The sequence below is a fragment of the Alnus glutinosa genome, chromosome 3 (assembly GCF_958979055.1).
Source record: "Alnus glutinosa chromosome 3, dhAlnGlut1.1, whole genome shotgun sequence".
Lineage (NCBI taxonomy): Eukaryota > Viridiplantae > Streptophyta > Magnoliopsida > Fagales > Betulaceae > Alnus > Alnus glutinosa.
The window spans coordinates 34674882-34695287 of NC_084888.1; the positions used below are offsets into that span (position 1 = coordinate 34674882).

The 20406-nt window shown below is 36.1% G+C and overlaps 2 protein-coding genes and 2 long non-coding RNA genes across 4 annotated transcripts; 3 read left to right on the forward strand and 1 right to left on the reverse strand.

Annotated features, from left to right (window-relative positions):
* Positions 1-427: 427 nt before the first annotated feature.
* LOC133864844 (CASP-like protein 4D1) lies at positions 428-2495 on the forward strand. The gene is made up of 3 exons (XM_062301270.1): positions 428-655; positions 887-1019; positions 1643-2495. The coding sequence occupies exons 1-3, from the start codon at positions 507-509 to the stop codon at positions 1871-1873; spliced, it is 513 nt and encodes a 170-aa protein (XP_062157254.1). The 5' UTR covers positions 428-506; the 3' UTR covers positions 1874-2495.
* A 6388-nt stretch (positions 2496-8883) lies between these two features.
* On the forward strand, positions 8884-11508 carry LOC133862255 (uncharacterized). Its single transcript, XR_009899185.1, has 2 exons — positions 8884-9272; positions 11257-11508. It is a non-coding gene; the product is annotated as an uncharacterized LOC133862255 (long non-coding RNA).
* A 684-nt stretch (positions 11509-12192) lies between these two features.
* LOC133864993 (uncharacterized) lies at positions 12193-14250 on the reverse strand. Its single transcript, XR_009899594.1, has 3 exons — positions 13748-14250; positions 12661-12963; positions 12193-12496 (listed from the first exon to the last, which is right to left on the reverse strand). It is a non-coding gene; the product is annotated as an uncharacterized LOC133864993 (long non-coding RNA).
* Positions 14251-14425: 175 nt separating this feature from the next.
* Positions 14426-18593, forward strand: LOC133862732 (CASP-like protein 4D2). The gene is made up of 3 exons (XM_062298581.1): positions 14426-14875; positions 14988-15117; positions 18201-18593. The coding sequence occupies exons 1-3, from the start codon at positions 14715-14717 to the stop codon at positions 18426-18428; spliced, it is 519 nt and encodes a 172-aa protein (XP_062154565.1). The 5' UTR covers positions 14426-14714; the 3' UTR covers positions 18429-18593.
* Positions 18594-20406: the final 1813 nt, after the last annotated feature.

A 20406-nucleotide genomic window follows, 5' to 3' on the forward strand; every position in this document is an offset into this window, starting at 1 on the left:
ATCTTCACGTGAAATATTTTAATTAAACAAGAAGATATATTACTTCCACAAATTCCAAGTGGTACTTAGGATAATGTTTTCCATTTCCTTGGCGATAGGATTTGCAACATAGGAATATTACTTGTTGATCCACACGACAGCTCTACATTTGAGTGTGGAAAATCATGATCTTTGTCCTTAATCATGGTCCATCCAACTCCCACCCACCTTAATTTAAACACTAAATTTAATTAGGTTGATAGCTTTGAGGGCTAATTAACTTTCCTACCTACAAAAGAGAGTGCTACAAGTTGATGAAAATCAGAGATATATAATAATCCAAGAAGGTGGTATATATTGTATGTAGCTCTTTCCCTCAATTTCAACTATGTATTTGGCGTGGGGGATTTGGCAATAACAAGGTTGTTTCCTAATTAATGAACTTGATCAAAACACAAGCAAAGCAAGGTTGTCTGTCTATAAATACAGATTGATTGTCCGAATTATTCTTAACTAGTTGATCAAAGATGGCTTTATCGGCTTCTAAGGCCACTCTTTTACTGAGGGTCCTTTCTGTAGCTTTCCAATTAGCATCAATTATACTTCTTATTACCAATAAGAAGACGGCCTCCAACAACAACGGCAAATTCGGCCCTAAGACTTTAACTACCTACAGGTTTATTCTGTTAATATGTTAAATAACTATTTATTCAATTCCGAGAGTTTAAGTTGATAGATCGATAGATAGAAAAACGTTTTCTTATATTAATCTCTTTTTCAATTAGAATATTTTACACTTGTTTCATGATAATTGCCCCTTGTTAGTTGTAATATTGGTAGCCCTAAATGATCTTTTTCTTTTTCTATTATTTCTTTTTAATTCACGTAAAACTTTTATAAACTGCAGATACATGTTTGGTACTAATGTCATTGGCGGTGGATATAACCTCTTGCAAATAGTTTCATTTTTAATCTTCCGGATCTTGATGAACAACGATGATAGCTACGTATACTGCCTTATTGAATTTTATGGTGACAAGGTACGGACAACCATCACATTACTTTATAATTGTGTTTAAATTATCCTTATCCTTGCACTAATTAATTTTAATTATCTAGATTCAATACTTTGAAGCCCATTTTGTGCTTAATAGCTAATTATATTTTAAACCATATACTCAGTTATTTTAGTCTCTAAAAAAAAATGCATGAAGATCTAATTTAGCCCTTTTTTTTTTCTAATTAATTTAGTCCTTGAAGCTTAAAAGGTTGTATCAAATATTCTACATTTAAAAAGTAGCATTTAGATCCTTTTGTCAATTAAATGTTGAAGAAAATATAATCATAATGATATAGAAATATAAAAGAAATAGAGGATTAATAATAAAAAATAGAGACAAAAGATTTTACGTGGTTCAATGTATGACCTACGTCCACAGGATAAAGCCCAAATGGCTACATTATACTCTTATTTCTCTTAATAAATTTACAATACAAATTGCGAGCTTACAGATGAAATATAATTCTAATCAAATCCCTTGATTTAGGGTAATTCAATATCATCAAATCTCTAACTTTAGGGTAATCTAAATATACTCTAACAAATGTGAAATTGGAAAAAAATAGTAAAATAGTTTGACCTTATAATCGCTTTAATTCGCAGGCTATATCATATCTTTTAGCCACAGGGTCAGCTGCAGGATTTGGTGCTACAAGAGATTTGAAGAAATTCTTGGGAGAAGCATATAACATCGAACATTTTTTCGATATGGGATATGCATCAGCTATCCTCCTCTTCCTCGCTTTCTTGTGCACTGCAATATTGTCAATTTTGTCTTCCTATTCATTTCTAAAGAAAGTTCACCTGTTCGTATCACATCCCAATCCCAATTAAGGGACTAATTAAGGCAATGATCATTCTGTGCTCTCCAGTACGTGGGTAGAATGATTTTTAAACTCGATCTTCAGCAAATCCAGAGCACTCAAAAGGAAATTTCATTAATTCTAGCCAGCTAGACAGCTTTGTTTCAACCAAACCCTTAACCCACATCGATCACCTCAAAAACAATCTTATTAACCACTCAATGTGCCACGTGGCACTTGTTTTAAAATCTTGATATGACCCATCTTGGCTAATGGCTACTGATTACTTTTGACCTTCTACATTTTGATCGACATCATCTTAAAAAAAAAAATGAAAAAAATGAAAAGAAAAAATAGTGAGCTTGGAAAACTCAGTTCTTAACTTGTCGCCGGAGAAAGAGTTCTCTAAGGGATGAGTCTACCTGATTAACTTTGGGTGCAATCTTAATAGAAACTTCCGGGAATATAACATTGGAAATATTGATGAGAGAGATCAAGGGCTTACAAGTCTTTCAGGCAAGAGCTCTTATATATGATCCAAATCATCCGGCTCTCGATGATCCAGTGAAATGGCATGCAAATGGCACTGCAGCACTAGACAGAAACTTTTCATGCAAAAGAGGGAGGTTGTCGGCTGACTTATGGCTTGAGAAGGGCGGCGAAGGGGACGGAGATGATCAAGATCTTTGCATGCCATTTCACTAGAGAAGATGTATTTTTGGTTTTCTGGTCCTACACCGATGGGAATGGGCGAGGAGGTGTCGTTGGAGGTGATAATGATGGAAAATGATAACCATTTTTAGTTTCCTCCATTGAAATTGGTCCACAAATTTAGATGATTGCATGCACACTGTTTTGATAAGATGGGTGGGTTTAGCTCAGCTTGCCTTAAGACAAGTACTTTCCCTAAAGGTATTATTGAAAATTAAAAAAATTCTGAATATTCTATGGGTTGCACACCCTGATGTTCTATTAGAACATTTTTAATAACTTTATTGTGAATCAATTTGATGAAAATATTAAAAAATTACTCTCAGCAGCTTCATCGTTTTAACCAAAAAAATTTGATGAGTGAAATTACTCATCAATTAGGGGGCTTGGAGTGGTCTGCCACTCATAAAATATTCAAAGTTCTTTTTTTAAAAAAAAAAAATAAAAAAAATTGAGGTTAAAAAAAGAAGAAGTTATTTTAGAAAAATACATTATGTTTCTCTTAGGCTCTTAGGGAATTAGTCATTCCCATATAAATGACAATTCTCAAAAATGGTGTACAATCAAACAAAGAAATGGTTATTCCACGATTCAAGGATTTATTTTGCATGCTAACTATGTCCTAATTAGCTAAAAGGTTAAAAAATAATAATAATAATAAAATAAGAATGGAGTTTATGGTGAGATACAAGGTCCATCAACCACAAATGGGCTAACCAAGGAGCAAATTCTCAATGAGTCAAAAGAAAAATATTGTGTTTCTTTTACTTGTTGGGCCCATCTAACCTGGACCGCAGCCTCTGTTCAGTTAACCCCTGTGCAAAAGGATTTTTCTCTGTTGTCGGTTTCGACTTGATAAAATCGATTGATAAAGGTTTCTTCAAATTAAGTTAGATTATTTTTTTTAATCAATTTTATTAAATTGGCATTTAATCTAGTTTATTGCAAATTTAAAAAGAGTAATGATTTAGTACCACCTAAATATACAATTTTTCATCACCTTATCTATGTGGCAAGGTGGTCCCTCACCTTAATTTATTTTTAAAAAATAAAAAAACTCAAAAAGTAGTGGGGAACTACCTTGCCACATAAGCAAAGTGGTGAAAAGTTGTATATTTATGTGACATTGAATCATTATGCATTGATCCGATTGAAGCTCCTGTTATACAATGATTGCTATATTTATTATTGGTACAATTTGCTTAAACTCAAAATACTTTCTTATTTTGCATAGAGCTCATTGTATATTATGCATATTCTTTTTTAATATTAAAACTAATACGAATTTCTAATAATTTGTCTAACATTTGTTCGTAGGTTTCGATGGACCAGAGACCCCCCTACTTGCGCACATCGTGCACCACGCCTACCCGTGCCTTGCACGACTACATCCACACCGGCGATGTCAGCGACACTACATACCACACCGTGACCACACCACCCGGACGCCGTTTATAGACCATTGCCCCCGGGTACGGCGGGGATGAGCTCGTCAGATCCCGGGCAGACGAGCGTAGCTGGATATTCTCCTTCTCCATACCCGCCTACGTCCACACCGGCGATGTTAGCGGCACTACATACTACACCGTGGCCACACCACTCGGACGCCGTTTATCGACCATTGCCCCCGGGTACGGCGGGGATGAGCAGGTTAGATCACGGCCAGACGAGCTCAGCTGGGTATTCTCCTTCTCCATACACGACGTTCTCCCAGGCCGGGATCACCTCACCGGGTCATATTGATCGATGGTGGGCGCGAGAGTGTCATGATCTGAGCAGATTCCCGTTGTACTATCCATACCCCCTTACACCACCTATGCCAGTCAACCCTGATAGTGAGACTCAGGATGACAGATTCCCGCTGTCACAGCGGGGGGGATGCCTATGCCGGCTATGCGGTCAGGACAGCTGTCAGCATCGGTGGGGGGCCAGGGCCCGGCACCTAGGGAGAGCCAGATGACTGTTTATGAACAGAGCCAGTTGCCGCTTTCTAGGGAGAGTCAGGACCCAGATGTGGGGGAGAGCCAGCTGCCCCGCGAGGGGGACGATGTGATGTTGGGTCTTGATCAGTTAGCCCATGATGTCCCCCAGGATATGCCTTCGGATGACGATCATGATGATGAGCATCACCCAGAAGATGAGGTAGGCGAGGAGCATGCTGGTGACCCAGCGACCGAGCACATAGCGTTCGACCATATTCGGCTGATGGGTAAGTACATTTTTATACATCATTATATCTTAATTTAGTAAGTTCGTATAATATTTAAATTGAATTTTTAATTTATTAATATAATTAAGTTATTTAGTGTTAATATATTAACGTTTTATAGTTATTGACTAGGGTATAACCCAGACGGGAGCATCTATTTTGAGGTGATTAAGGACCCAGAGAGAAATTGGGTGCTCCCGAGGGGGAAGAAAGTTGTGTTGCAGTACAATGCTGCAACACAACCCGTGGGACGAGCATGCAATCATTATAGACGGGCTGCGGGCAAGCTTTTACGGAGCGGGTCCCACATTCACTTGCGAGACAAATGGGCAAAGGTAGATAAGCAGATTAAGCGGGCTATGTGGGATGCCATAATGGTATGTGTATGAAACTAATATATGTATTTTGTGAAATTAAAGTTAAGATGATGTTTTTATTGAACTGCTAAAATTAATCATTAGATTGAATGTGCAGCAAGAATTTTATGTACCTGTATCCGTCGACCAGCGCCTGGCACAGAATGAATTCTGGGGTGATATGGGCCGTAAGCACCGTTCGTGGAAGTCGAAGTTAAGGACCCAGCTACAGATTCGAGACGGTGACACGCCATTGACAATACGTGCGAGAATGCCAGATACGTTTTTTGATAAGTATGACCGAACTGATGTGGAGGACGTACTGCACGAGTGGTGCACAAAAATAAATCTGGTATGTAGGTCTTTGAATGTATTACTATAATGTTGTGTTTTTTTAATAAACAGTTCATTCAATCATAGCACATAAGTAATTAAGTGTATCAATTCTTACATTTTTTTGGGAATGTTCAATGCAAAGGCGAGGTCTGAACGAATGAAGCGGCTGCGGGAGCAGAATGACATCCCCCATAGTCTGGGGTCCAAAAGTTATGCCAAATTTAATCACGATGAGGTATGAAACAATATGTAAAAACCATAATTCTTATTTGTGCGTAACTGTTCTTTCTTAACATTAAATGAATATCCAATGTTTGTTATATATTTATATTGTATGGCGACAGGCATCTATATCTGGCACGCCCCCCACTCGCGCCGAGTCGTTTGTGAAGACGCACACAAGGAAAGACGGCACTTACCTGAACGAGCGGACACGGGACCTATGCGTATGCTACTGTTATAGGTTATCGATTATTATTAGTTATGCGTGTGATAAAGAGGTTATTAATTACCAGTGTTTTGTATGTTGACAACGTACAGGAGCGGATGACACAGAGTTTGTCCAATGATCCTGCTGCCTCGGAACCCGTCTCATCAGATACGGTGCGTTGGGCACCTGGCGACGCGTACGAGCAAGCGGTTGGGCGACCCGAGTATGCGGGTAGGGTTTGGCAGGTTGGGCCGAACGTTACTCCTGTTCGCGGGACTTGTTTCTCGTATAGGGCTCGCACACGAGGGGGACCGGCCGAGGGCACGTCTCAGGATTGGGCTGCTCACAAAATTGCGGAGATGGATATCATGTTACGGGCCGAGAGAGAGAGGAATGACGGGTTGGAGGGCATAGTGCGGGCCGAGAGAGAGCGGGCTGACAGCATGGAGCAGCGCATACGACAGTTTGATGCTATGGAGCAGCGCATGCGACAGTTTGAGGACTTCATGTCCTTTATAGGATTATCGTTCGTATGCCCTGGTGCTCAGCAGTCTTCACCTGCACACGTAGGTAGTACGTCATCTGTTAGTAGTGCGCCTGCAGGTATGGTTCATATTATGTATACACTTAGGTTTATTTTTAATTTGTTCTCATTACTTGTTTAAATTTGCATATAATATTATATAGGTTAATTATTTTTATTACTTGCAGGTAATGCGACAATGGTTGGTCTGTTGTCGCCTGCTGGACAATTGCTGAGCCAACAATACCCTCTCGGGACTCCATCGCCCGTTACACCATCTCTTGCGGGACAATCGCCAGTTGGCGAGGTCACGCCCGGGACTGCACCTCGTGATCCGCAGCGACATCCTCCAGATTTGTAGATATTTTGTGTATTTTTTTTTTTGTTAGTAACGAATAACTTTATTAAATCAAGATTCTCAAATTTGTTGATACTGTTGTGTAAGTATTTATTGTTAGTAATGAATACATTTATTAATACATGGTATTCGAATTTTTAAATATTGTTGTTTTGATTAATTTGTGCAATTTGATTTTGTGATATTTTGGGATAAAATAAATTTGGAGAATGTTAGTAAAAAAATATATATATATATATTTTGTACGCTGCCAATTGTTGGCCGCGTGTATTAATTGTGTAATTAGTGTTGCTCAGATCCACCGCGTGTATGTACACGACTACTTACACGCGGCCAACAGTTCGCCACGTGTACAGTGACTATACATGAGGCGAAAATCAAATTTTTTTGTAGTGAATGGACGAAAGGACCCAATTTAAAAACGCGAAAAAATTAAGAATTAAATGTTTAAAATTAAAAAGTGAGGGACCATTTTCAAATAGCGCATCGACTCAAGAATTTATTATACATTTATCTAAATAAAAATTATAAATTTAAATTTATTTCATTTTACTCCGTATTGTATTATCATTATTATCACGAGCACAAAAGGAAAGTGACTTTTAATTTAGCTCCTCATTTCTAAAGTAAGTCAATGAAGTCATCCTTTTTCTTTTTCATTTTTTCCTTTCTTTATAGATAAAGTAAGTCATCCTTTAATATTATTCAAAAAAAAAAAAAAAAAAAAGTCATCCTTTAATAGATACAGTGAGTCATCCGGTGCTCATTATGCGCATCTTGCATGTGTGGTAGAGATTCTAGGGAGTGTGAAAATCCACGGATATTCCACAAAATAATTCTTGTTGCACCAATGTTCCACTGATATTTCAAAGATTATGGTCCCATCATCGATTTGTTCCCATTTTTTTTTCTTAATCTATTATAGCCTATTAGACTAATTAATGTTATCTCATCATCTTTCATTTCGCAAAGCTTATTATGGAGTGGTCTTTTTGACTAAAACTACTCTACATAACCTTTAGAGGGATGGGGGTGATGAATACAATTGTTTTCTCCATTGTAAATCATGATATTTTGAGTACAAAATATATGAAAAGAGCTAGGAATATACATGCGGGTGAATATTAACCGTCTACATTCATTATTCGTAACTATCTGTTATCTATTAGTGTGATAACAATTGTGCAATTAGTGTTACCCAGATCCACCGTGTGTATGTACGCGGCTACTTACACGCGGCCAACAGTTCGCCGCGTGTACAGTGATCGTACACGCGGCGAACTGCAAGTGGCGAAAATCAAATTTTTTTGTAGTGATGCCTTAGATGATTTTTAGTTTTTTAGAATCAACCTTGAACTCTAAAAATGACCAAATTGCTATTGATGTATTTTCAGGTTTAATTCAAGTGTTTTGAACTAGATTTCAACTGGGACTTGGAAATAAGACATAACACAAAACTACAACAAAACGTTATATATACAACACAAACTAGGTTTAACAAATACAAATTAAGGAGTCTTTTAGAAAGACTTGAAGATATTTACAAGATGCTTAGTAACGAAGGAAAGCAACATGTAACCCAAGTTGCTTCTCAAAGTTAACTTTACAATTATGACTTTGAATAAGTCATGATTAAGATGCTTTTAGAATAAGAGAGATTTACATAACTTCTCAATGAAGTTAGCTTCTAAATATCTCCCCAAAAAAATATCTTTTCAGTAAATATCTTCTCAAAGTTACTTATCCTATAAGTAAAAAACCCTACTTACTTCATCATCTTGACCATGTTTGGTAAGCAATGTTACCATGCAAAATCGTGGGTTCGGGTCCGGGTCCCACGCCCGTCATTTTCTTCAGCCTTTTCAGTTGAATTTGTCCGTAGAGAAAGAGAGGAGATGTAAAGGGTGTTTTGGGCGTGGAATTGTCAACCAAAAACTGTTTATTTTTATTTTATTTTATTTTTACGTTGCTGTTTTACCATTACTTATTAATGGTTAATTGTTTGCCAGCTAGACGACATACAAGCCAAATCAAGTCAGAAGGAGCCACGTGATCCCTTCTTTGGTTGACAATTACACATCCAAAAGAGATATGATCTATACACAAAAGCCTCACAACTCTCACACAACAGTCCTACGTGGCAAGCATATTTTATTGTTTTTTTTGTGTTTTGGTTCCTGCGGCTAGAAGAAGACATGCGAGAGAGGGAAAATCAAAATTTCCCTCAACCGAGCCACTGCCCAGTCCCTCTCTCTCTCAAATTTCTCTCCGTGCAGATCCCGTCGCCGGCAGATCCTCTCCAGCTCCGGCAGATCCTCTCCACAAATCTCTCTCTCCAGCGCCCGCTTCTTCTTCTACTTCTCCAGCTCTCTCTCTCTCTCTCTCTCCGGCGGGCTCCCTCTCTTCGCCGTTCTCTCTCGGCGTCCGGCGTCCGGCGTCCTCTGTCGTCCGGCAGATCTCATCCCAGTCCAGCTCTGTCTCCGGCAGATCTTCTCTCCGGCGGGCAGGTATTTTTTTTTTTTTTTTTTTCTTTTTTGCTGCTACATTCTGTTTGAAATTTTGATTTGGGGTTTTTTTGTTCTTTTTTTGTTTTGGCTGCTACGTGAACTATGGTTTTGCAGCTTTGTTGTTTTGCTTTGCATTTTGCTTTATTATAATTTTTGGGTCGTTTTTCCATTGCACACAAGGTGCTTGATAAAATGCTCCACTGAGCTGGCTAGTAGATTTCAGAAATTTTGTAGATTTTCGTGGATTTGGACTAATTTACTGGCTACGCACAAGAAATTACGAGTAAAACAGAACAGTGTTTGTGAAAATTATGCGTGTGGGATTGGAAAATGGAAATGATGCTTATCACGAAATTGCCTTGTTTTTGGCCACTTGATTGAGCTTCTCTTTCTTGTCTTCTGCTACAATAAATCGGCCAATGGCTTCAAATTTTGACTCCCACTACTATACATACAACTAATTATACACACATTTGTTCATGCTTACAGATAGGTTAATGAGAGGTTAATATTATTATAAATGAACTAATGAGAGGTTAATATTTTATTAAAAAAAGACTAATAATACACTCATTTTCACTTCCTTATGTGTAGTGGCGGAGCCACATTAGGGCCAGTGGGGGCCGTAGCCCCACAAGCCCTTTAATTCTTTAAGCGAAATTTTGAAGTGGCTCCTGCATAATTGTGAATTTTTTTTAAAAAAAACTTTTAAAAAAGTTTATGTTGCTCGTAAACCATCTTCTTTTATGGTGAGTTATATTGTTTTGGTTTCATTAAGCAGTATTTGCGATTTAGAGAATTATATAAAATAACACATTCAATTTTTTAAACATTCTTGTAGGTCTTTTGATGTAAATTAAGGTAGTATATATCTGGGTCGCTATTAATTTTCTCAATCCTATGATTGGCACTTTGCTTGTATGATTGAATACTAAAATAATCTTAATAGCTTTCATAAATCTATTTTGAATATTTTTCTTCCTCTACGTTTTCTTAATAACCAAATGGAGTGTATGTTTGGCAGTGCCAGAAGAGAGTTTTGGTTTGTGATAGAATTTTCTATGTGGTTAATTCCCTATAGGTTACAATGTCAATTTATTCTAATTAAGAAGTTACAAGTATGCCATGTTGTTTTTGCTTGGAACTCAGATAAGATGAAAAAATAAAATAAAAAATATATATGCCCAATAATGCAACAAATTAATCATTTATATATGTCATCAGATTTTTCGTACTGATTAGTTTGTTGTCAAATGAATAGAGAATAAGAGTGCTGGATAATCTTTTTTTTTCTTCAATAATTTGATTGTTCTATGAAAGCTTTTATTCATCAAAAAAAAAAAAAAATTATTTCAAATCAGTTCAACATATTAGCAATTGGAGCAAATTCATACAAACCTTCCTTGTTCATATTTTTCAAACTCCATGAAGGGATTTGTTAAAGCAGGGTATTGGATCCATGGTTGTGTTTTGTTATGCTGTAATTTGGTATTTAGTGATTATTTTTTTCAACTTTCATGGTGCAATGGTTTGTGTTATTATTTAACTATGCTATAGTTTGTTCAAATCGATAGTAACTGAGTTCTAGACACAATGATTCCTTGCGGTGTGAATATGTGCCTTTTTTCTTTTTCTTTTTGCACATGGTGGTTCCAATATCAAACTGATCAAGAATGCAATTTACAATGAGTTCAGGATATCACTGTAAGTTGTGTTCTTTAACTCTTTGTAAGTTGCAACTTTTTTCTTTTCCTACATTTCCTTCCCTTCGATCACCAATTAAGTGTTTGGAGGAACCAATGCAGCATATTTAGAATGTATACTATATGTAGCCAGCATTTTTTTTTTTTTTTTTTTTTAATCATGCCTTTCAATCGACCTCAAAAAAAGGGGTTTGGCTTTATTGGTTGTTTTTTGCATCTGGAAGTTATGTTACAATATTCTGTAAAAAAGGGGTTTGGCTTTATTGGTTGTTTTTTTGCAGGATCTTTTAGATCTTTTTCTCTTCAATGGCTCGAAGCATTCACAGAAATTTCAAGCACTGCTGACCATCTCATAAAAGAAGTACCGATCAATGATGAAACAATATCATGCTGCTTTAGCCTTTTTTAATTTTGTTTATAGAATTATATGTAACTAGGATATAGTGAAATTTTTATATTGTAATGTTGGATAATGGATAAGCTCTACAAGTGTTGTTAGATGTTCATTCAGTTTTGAAGAATCTGCTTAAGCATCTTGTTGTCTTTTTGCTTTTTGGTTAGCTTTGGTTGTCTCTTTCATTGTTTGTAGTACCCCCCAACCAAAGGTATAGTTTAAAATACAAACGAAAACCAGTGTTCTTTTTGGTATGTAAATTAATGTAGAATAGTAATGTCTAAAAATATTGATCACCAAATATTCAGCCATGATCACGTATTCATGTGAAAATCACCAAATTTATGGGACAAGAACGCTGTTTTCTGCATGAAATACACTAGTTCCATCGCCTTTCTGACCTCGTGAGGAAACAATTTTTCCCTACTTTTGACATATTTGGTAAACCAATTTAACGAGTCCATATTTGTTTTATTTTATCATTATTTATTTTTTCTTTTTTTAGTGAAGGGACAACCTTCTTGCAATCACGCTTGTTAACAGTCTAACAAGCCTGTATGGCTGAAACCAACCTGGGTTGATTCAACCACCTTGCATATAATCATAGTAAAGACAAAAACACATACAAAGCAATGCAAACAAGATGTCCCAAAAAGCTAAACCACAGGTTTTCACACTTGGTTTCCACTTCATAGTGATTTAGTGAAGGTTGAAAGAGCATTATAAGATACCAACTAATGACACCATGACAGTCCAGAAAGAGACACCAGTTAAACATCAGTAAGTGTGCCGATGGCCATCCAATCTAGAAAAGGTTCCATGGATATAAATTTGATTGACTTGATACCATAGTCAGATATGGAATTTATAACCCTAGCTTATGGGGCATTAGCAAATTCAAGAATGAAATATGTTAAATAAAGAAATGCTTTTTCCTTTAAACCATATACAGTTTGAATCATTACATGTACCACAACAAAACTTAATCCAAACAATAAAATGTGGAGAAGCTTGTCAACTTATGACACTTGCAAAAGAGCATGGATGTAATCATCACGTTCTACCACAAGTTGGAAAGGAGTAGTGAAGGAAGCATCCCCAGGAGCCATCTTGGAGATATCCATTACCTGAATGAAGGGAAGCAAATGAACTTACATTAGCCAAAAAGCAAAGTAACCACCATCATAAGGATCAATCAGAAAGCAAAAACGAAAAGCAAACTAAATCTACCATCAAACAATATCTAATATTATTTCATATGTTTGTGTCAGCATGCCCCTGTAATTCCCACCTTAAGTAGCTCGCAGATCGTAAAAATTTGATTCTGATCAACTGTGTCGACAAGGGGCTCCATCAAGGCTTGCTTCTTGATGCAACTCATGTCAAAGCCATATACATTATTCCAAACTTGAGAATGAAATTGGCACCGGGAAAAAGTAAGAACAAATAAATTACACTACACCATCATGTTGTAATTGAAAAAAAAAAAAAACTTAGCAATTCATATTCCCACAACAGCAACAATGTTTTGATAAAAAAATCTAACATTAACAGTACCCTGCACTCAGGTTGTGTCAACTTACTTCATGAATACCTGAAAATACAGACAGAGACCAAAATAAGCTTTTGCAGGACGCATCATCAATGCAAACGAAAAAAAGGGGGAAAACATAAAAGAAAAAGAGAGAAACCCCAAATCCATTCTCGAACCTCGTCATCCACACACAAGATTACAATGAGCAACTACATATACAATTCTCACAAATAGCTTTCAGGAACTAAGATAAACCCAATATAAAAAATTGACCCATTTAAGCAAAAACAAGAAGACCATTATGTTTTTTTAGATGAATAAAAAAGAAACAATTGTCAAAACTTGCTGTGAAGAAAACAAAAACTTCCATTCAACCAATCTAAACAAACTTTCTACATTAGTTGATTCAAAGCTCTAAACTAAATCTGCCTTACAGCAGATCCAACCGAAAAAAAAAAATGGATTTTAAACCAAAAGAATCTGCTTTTGTACATGCAAAAGTCGATAGTTTCAACAAGATTCTTCAAAACCGTGAGATTCACTCACCAAAACAATTCAATTTGCAAAACCATGACTTAAACAAAAGCCTCTAAGGTACCAAATTATTGTAAATCCCACTCTTCTCTATTCTCGTTGACACCCATTAAAAAGTTATGATATTTTTGTGTTACAGAATTGAGTTTTTCTTATGGGTTTCATTGGGTTTTGCTAATTTTTGAAAGGAAGAGGACATTCCCCAACACTTAAAAAATCCAACAAAAGCCTAAACTTTAGCACCAAACAGCTATAGATGGTGCTCTGATGGGTGGCGAAAATCATGAAAAGAGAGAAGCAGAAAACTTACAACAGGAACACGGCGAGAGAGAGGGAGGGGGTTGCTCCGATGGGTGGCGGTCAGTGGGTCTTGGTGGCCGGCGAGAGAGGAAATTCACCCCTTTTATTTGTAGCAACAGATCCGGCCAAAGAGAGAGAGATCCTTTTTTATGGGCGTCGCCGGAGACAGATCCGGCCGCCAAATCTACTGGAGTGGGGACGACAGAGGACGCCTACCGCCAAGAGAGAAGCCGGCGACGTCACTGACCGGAGAGCAGATCTGTACGAAGAGAGATTTCAGAGAGAGAGAGGGAAGCGCTGGACGACGGGCGCTGGACGACGGAGAAGGGCACCGGACGACGGACGACGGAAGCGCCGGACGACTGGGCAGCGTTGGAATCATCGGACGACGGACGACGGAAGCGCCGGACGACGGACGACGCTCCACGGGCAGAGAGATTTTAGATCTGTACGGGCAGAGAGATTTCAGAGAGAGAGAGAGAGGTCTTCGTGCGAAATTTGAAATTTGAGAGATTTCAGTGTGTAGATCATTTTTAGCCGCGTGAACGAAAATAGAAAAAAAAACAATAAAATATTAATGCCACGTAGGCGTGTTGTGAAAATGTTGTGGAAGAAATGTGTATAGATCATTTCTCCATCCAAAAACACCCTTTACAACTCCTCTCTCTCTCTCTCTCTCTCTCTCTCTCTGTGTGGACAAATTCAACTGAAAAGGCTGAAGAAAATGGCAGACGTGGGACCCGAACGCACCATTTCGCACGGTAACGTTGCGTACCAAACATGGCCCTTATCTCATCCACCAAGGTGCTTGACCAAGACTTGTTAAATCCAAGTCAATCTTAACACCGGTCCAGTTTGATTGTCCCAAGAGTACTCCCAACCTTACGGCATAATCGATCTTTGGCTGGAATATAAATACAGATGGATTGTCGCAACTACACGGCATAGATGTTTCAGGCTTTATAAACGTGTTGAAGATGGCGTTATCGGCTTCGCCTGCTAAGGTCACTCTTTCACTGAGGGGCCTTTCAATGGTTTTCCTACTTGCATCGATCACACTCCTTTTTATCAGTGACAACTCGGTCCCTGAATATAACGGCGTCCGCTTCCTCGGCTACAAGGATTTCTCTAGCTACAAGTAATTATAATTAATTAATTAATTAAGCTCCGATCCGAAAACTTTTACTGTTATTTCTCTTTGTTTTACTATTTTAATTAATTAACGTTAAACTTGTATAAACTGTATGCAGATACATGGTTGGTGCTGCTGTAATTGGCATGGGATATAGCCTCTTGCAAATAATTTCATTTGGAATCTTCCGGATCTTGATGAAGAAGGATAGCGACGTATACTACCTAATTGAATTTTATGGTGACAAGGTATATATATACAACCATCCCATAATTACTTTGTTTTGTTTAAATCATCCCTTAATTATCCTGCCACTAATTAATTTTATCTAGATTCAATATACTTTGGAGCTCATTTTGTGCTTAATAGCTAATTAATTATATTCTCAACCAATTAAATTAACACTTATTTTAGTCTCTAAAAAATGCATGAAGTTCTTCTAACTTACTTTTAAAGTAAGCACAGGTGCTGTAATTTGATGAATGGTTAGGATTGCTTTAGAATTTTATTGACCTAAACAATGACGTTTTAAATTCAAAAAAAATTAGGGTAAAACACTTTTTTGGTCCCTAAGTTTTAACAACTTTATTTTTTAGTCCTTGAATTTCAATTCACATCATAGATGGTACTTCAATTTTGAAAAAAGACGAAATTAGTATTTCAGTTAAGTTTTCCGTCCAAAAACTAATGGTCCGCCACGTGTTAACATTTGAAGTTGACACGTGACACTATATACAAAAATTAAGAATCTTTAAAAATTAATAAAAATTAAAAAAATTTGAAAAACAAAAAAAAACAAAGGGGTGGCTTTGTTTTTTTATTTTTCAATTTTTTAATATTTTTTTAAGTTTAATATTTTTTAATTAATTTTTAAAGATTTTTATTTTTTATTTTATATAGTGCCACGTGTCAACCTATGAGGTTGACACATGACGAGCCATTAGTTTTTAGATGGAAAACCTGACTGACGTACTAATTCAGTCATTTCCTAAAACTGAAGTATCTTCTGTGATGCGAATTGAAATTTAGAGACTAAAAAATAAAATTTTTAAAATTCGGAGATTAGAGATGTATTTAACCCAAAAAATTAAACCAAAACTTGCTATTTGACGCCGTTAAGAGGATTGACCTAGGGAGCATCTTCTCCAATTCTCCGGCGAGTTTTTCAAAATAAGAAATAATCGAAAAAAAAATAAAAAATTTAAAGCCCCTTCATTTTCTCAAAAAAAAAAAAAAAATCAAGCTCTGAATATCTCTCTCTTCTCGGTCAAGCTCAGATAAACAAAAATCAAAGCTTGAAAAAGGCAGACAAGACTTTGACTTTGGGATTATGAGCTCAGATCAGCTCAAAGAAGCAACCAAAAAGAAACTGCCTCTGGAGTTTGAGCGAGAAGAGAGAATTCAGCAAAATCGTCGAAAAATGGGAGTGGGGTCGCCGACTGACAAGGGAGAGGCGAAAGAAGGGAACGAAAAAAAATGGATGTTATGGTGTTTGCTGAGTTTCTCAAAGACCAAATGCTGAAGCTTTGTTCCCTATCCTCCCCTACAACACCCAGACATTTGGATCCGGCTTTTGTGCTTTAAGAATAGCATTCCCAATCAGCCAAACTAGAAAAACAAAACCAAAACTCCAAAACGAAAGTTCCAGACTCATAAGAGAAAAAGACCCAAACGAAAGTTCCAGAGACAGAGAGAAAACCAAAGCAAGAACACCCAAGTAAGCCCAAATTCCCAAGTCCCAAAAGACTCCAATCAAAACCTAGATGAAGAACACTAGAAAGTGACGCTCCCCACTGGGCCAGTCCTCATAATGGCGTCAAACAGCAAGTTTTGGTTTAATTTTTTCCTGAGTTTAAAATGTCTCCGTTTAGGTTAATAAAATTCTAAAACAGTCTTAACCCTTCATCAAATTACAGCACTTGTGCTGTAGTAAAGTACAGAAGCCGGATCCACTTCAAAGTAGTGTCAAATATTCTTCATTTAAAAAGTAGCGTTAATTTAGACCGTTTTGTCAATTAAATGTTATGGAAAAAAAAAATACTAAAACTATTTTGATATATTGATATGGCATATGCCACACACACACACATATAATCTATTTCTTTGATTATGTATACAAAAAAAATTCTTAAGTGAATTTTGTTAGCCACATTAGTCATCACATGAAAAACTAACATTACGCAGTGTCACTTTTCGTCAGCCAAGCAAATGGAGAGACTTAACTAAAACTTTTTCAAAATTTGATTGTAATTTTTTCTGTTTTAGAGAGCATATTGAAATATATATTTTTCAAGGTTTTTTTTTTTTTTTTTTTTTTTTTACGCATTTTAACTTTCACTTTTGCAAAAAAAAAAAAAAAAAAAAAAAAGCAATTGCGCGCATGACTCACAGTTTAATGAAATTACCGGAATTTGTTTCAATTAATGGTCCTCTAATTAAGTAATTTTTTCGTTTGATATGTATAATGTTAGGTTTTCAAAACTATAGTTGTTGTAAGTCTAGGTTTCCTTGTTAAGTTGGGACTTCATTTGGTGATTAAAGTTAAAGAACAGAAGTTATCATTCGCTAGCCAATTGATAGCTGTTATATTAAATATGATCTTAAAAGTGTTTAAAAGAACTAAGATCTAAGAGTTAAGGCCGCAGTCCCGATCATAGAACACCTAAACAGAGGTCTACATAATTTAAAAATTCAAGTTCTCGAGAAGGTCAGTCATAATAGTGGTGAATAAGCTCAAATGAGAAAGAAGTATAGTAGTTTACTAAGCCTTCCCAATTGCAAGAGCCTCGATTGCAAGACCGTTCTAACTTTGTTGAACGGAGTGCTTCACAAGAGCCACAGAGAAGGAAAATTGCAAGCCCGTTGGAAGAAGATTTGAACAAGATCTTTATTGGGTTAGGCCGAAGAGGTTTGGTCACAACCACTGTCATACAACATTAGAACGTCATTAGCAAGAAAACTGTGAAACCTTAGCACGTCTTCGAAGGTGCTACTAACCAGCCCATTTAAACGTCGTTGTCTTTTTAGAAACCGATTTTCACCTAAACCTCGAGTTTTCACGATCATGGCCTTTATAAGTATCCCTATGCATGATTTTCAGAGAAACTTGAAGCCATTATTTTGTGAGATAAGAAAGACACGTGTTTCTCACATACTAATTAAAGATACGAGACATGTACATGTTACTTTATTAAATTAGTTTGTAAGAATTAGTTACAAACCAGTTTATAGCTAATTTCTATCCTTTGCATATTGCCATTGTGATCTAAACTATTATGTCATGTTAATTGCATATATATTTTGACATTATCGTCGCTTTTTCAATTCGCAGGCTGTATCATTCCTTTTAGCCACAGGGTCAGCTGCAGGATTTGGCGCTACCATAGAGTCGAAGGAAAGAAACTGGACAATAATTAATCTGGACAATAATCTGGACAAAGTTAATCTGAACGGATTTTTCAATGTGATATATGCATCAGCTACCCTCCTCTTCCTCGCATTCTTGTGCACTGCAATATTGTCAATTTTGTCTTCCTATGCGCTTCCAAAGAAAGTTTAGCTGTTAATTAGGCTCTTCTTAAAGAATGCCTAAAAGTTTGAAAGACCTACAAATGCTTCTTTTTTAATATTCGATGTGTACTCTTCCAATTCTTACAAAAACTGGAAAAAGGAAAAATAAAATAAAATAAAAAACATGTACTCTATCTTGAACTTTTACACGCAATATATGGATAAATGTGTAGAGATAATTATCTTTTCTCTTTAAATACGAGAATCTGTTGGTAAAAAAATAATGAGAAATGTGAGAAATTATATTTTTATCTCATAACGTGGATATGATAGTCTCAACAAACCTTTATATTTTTTTTTTTTTTTTTAATTTTTTTAACAAAGACCGGTCGAAAGGTTGGTTGGAATTGCTACATTGATCAGTTTAATTTGCAGGATAATCATAGAAAAAAATGTGGTTTATAGTAGTATTCAAAATAATAGATATTCTAATGACTTTGGAAAGTGCTAACCACGTACATTTGCGCTATCACTCTAAAAGGACTAGTCAAGTTATTACTCGAGCTCTCTAAAATCACTTATAAAAGTTGCTCTCATTTAAATTGCAAGCTTTGAAATCATAAACCCAAACATACCATAAAACTAATTAATGAATGCCAAGTCTTAAAGGAGCAACAAATGCCTCATTTTCAGTCCATTGATGTATTTTGGGTAAATGTATAATAAATTCTTGCGTTATACCGCGATTTGAAATCAATTCCTCACTTTTTGAAAATCAATTTTTGCTGCTTAAGTTTTTCGTGAATTTGAAATCAGTCATTCTATGATTTTTTTCATCTATTTTCGTAACTTCCGTTAGTGCCACATCAGCCTTTTCACCACATTATCTTAAAATATTTTTTTTATTATATTATAAATTTAAAATCTAAAAATTTATTTTTTCTTTAAAAAAAAAAAATTAAAAGGAAGTTTGGTGGTGGCTGCCCCCCTTGGGAGGGGGTGGCCTGCGAGCCACCGCCACTACAAAAAAAAAGGTGTTTTGAGCCCTTTTTTTAAAGCCGTTTTAAGGCCTTAAAACGGCTCAAAATATTTTGAGCCCTTTTTTTTTAGCCGTTTTCAAAATGACTCAACATGTAGCGTATTAAAATCTCGTTTTAAGCCGGTTTGAACTAAAACGACTCTAATTTGAGCCGTTTTAATTAAAAAGGCTAAAACCAGTTTAAACCGCTTTTTAAAACGGCTCCAATTAGTTAGAGATGTTTTGTCAAAAACGGCTCAAACCGGTTTGAGCCGTTTTGGTAAAAGCGGTTCAAACAGATTTGAGCCGTTTTGGACCAAAACAACTCTAACTAATTGGAGCCGTTTTAAGAACTATAAAACGACTTTAAAATTTTTTTAAAAAATAATAATAATTTTTTTAGAGCCGTTTTAGAGTCCTTAAAACGACTCTAAATAAAAAATTTACAAAAAAAAAAATTATTTTGGAGTCGTTTTAGAGTTTCTAAAACGACTCTAAATAATATATATATATATATATATATATATATATATATATATATATATATATATATATATATATATATATATATCAAAACCCCTTTTTCAGTACACTATACATCCGAACAAGAATCCCCCTAACCAGGAACAACACCAATAAGCTGGACTAAATGGCTACAACCAAATCGCTGGAAATCAGCTTTATCTTCTAAGCAATGGGCTATTATCATGGACATATAGCATAAATCAGGGACAACATCTTGGGAAAGTATTCCTCATAATCATCAAAGAAAATGAATTCATTAACTCAAAACTATTCTAATTCAAACATCAACCTTCTGAAAATCTAGAACACTGACAGTCATACCAAACACCAAATGGAAAAACAGGGGAACCATTCAAAACCTAAATGTCAATTACAAAAAAATCTCGACTGAGTTTTTTTCCTCGTGCTCTTCTTCCTTCTTTGCAGCCTTCTTTGTCTTCTTCTTCGGCAACTCGGGCTTCGACTTAGCCGTGCTCTTCTTCCT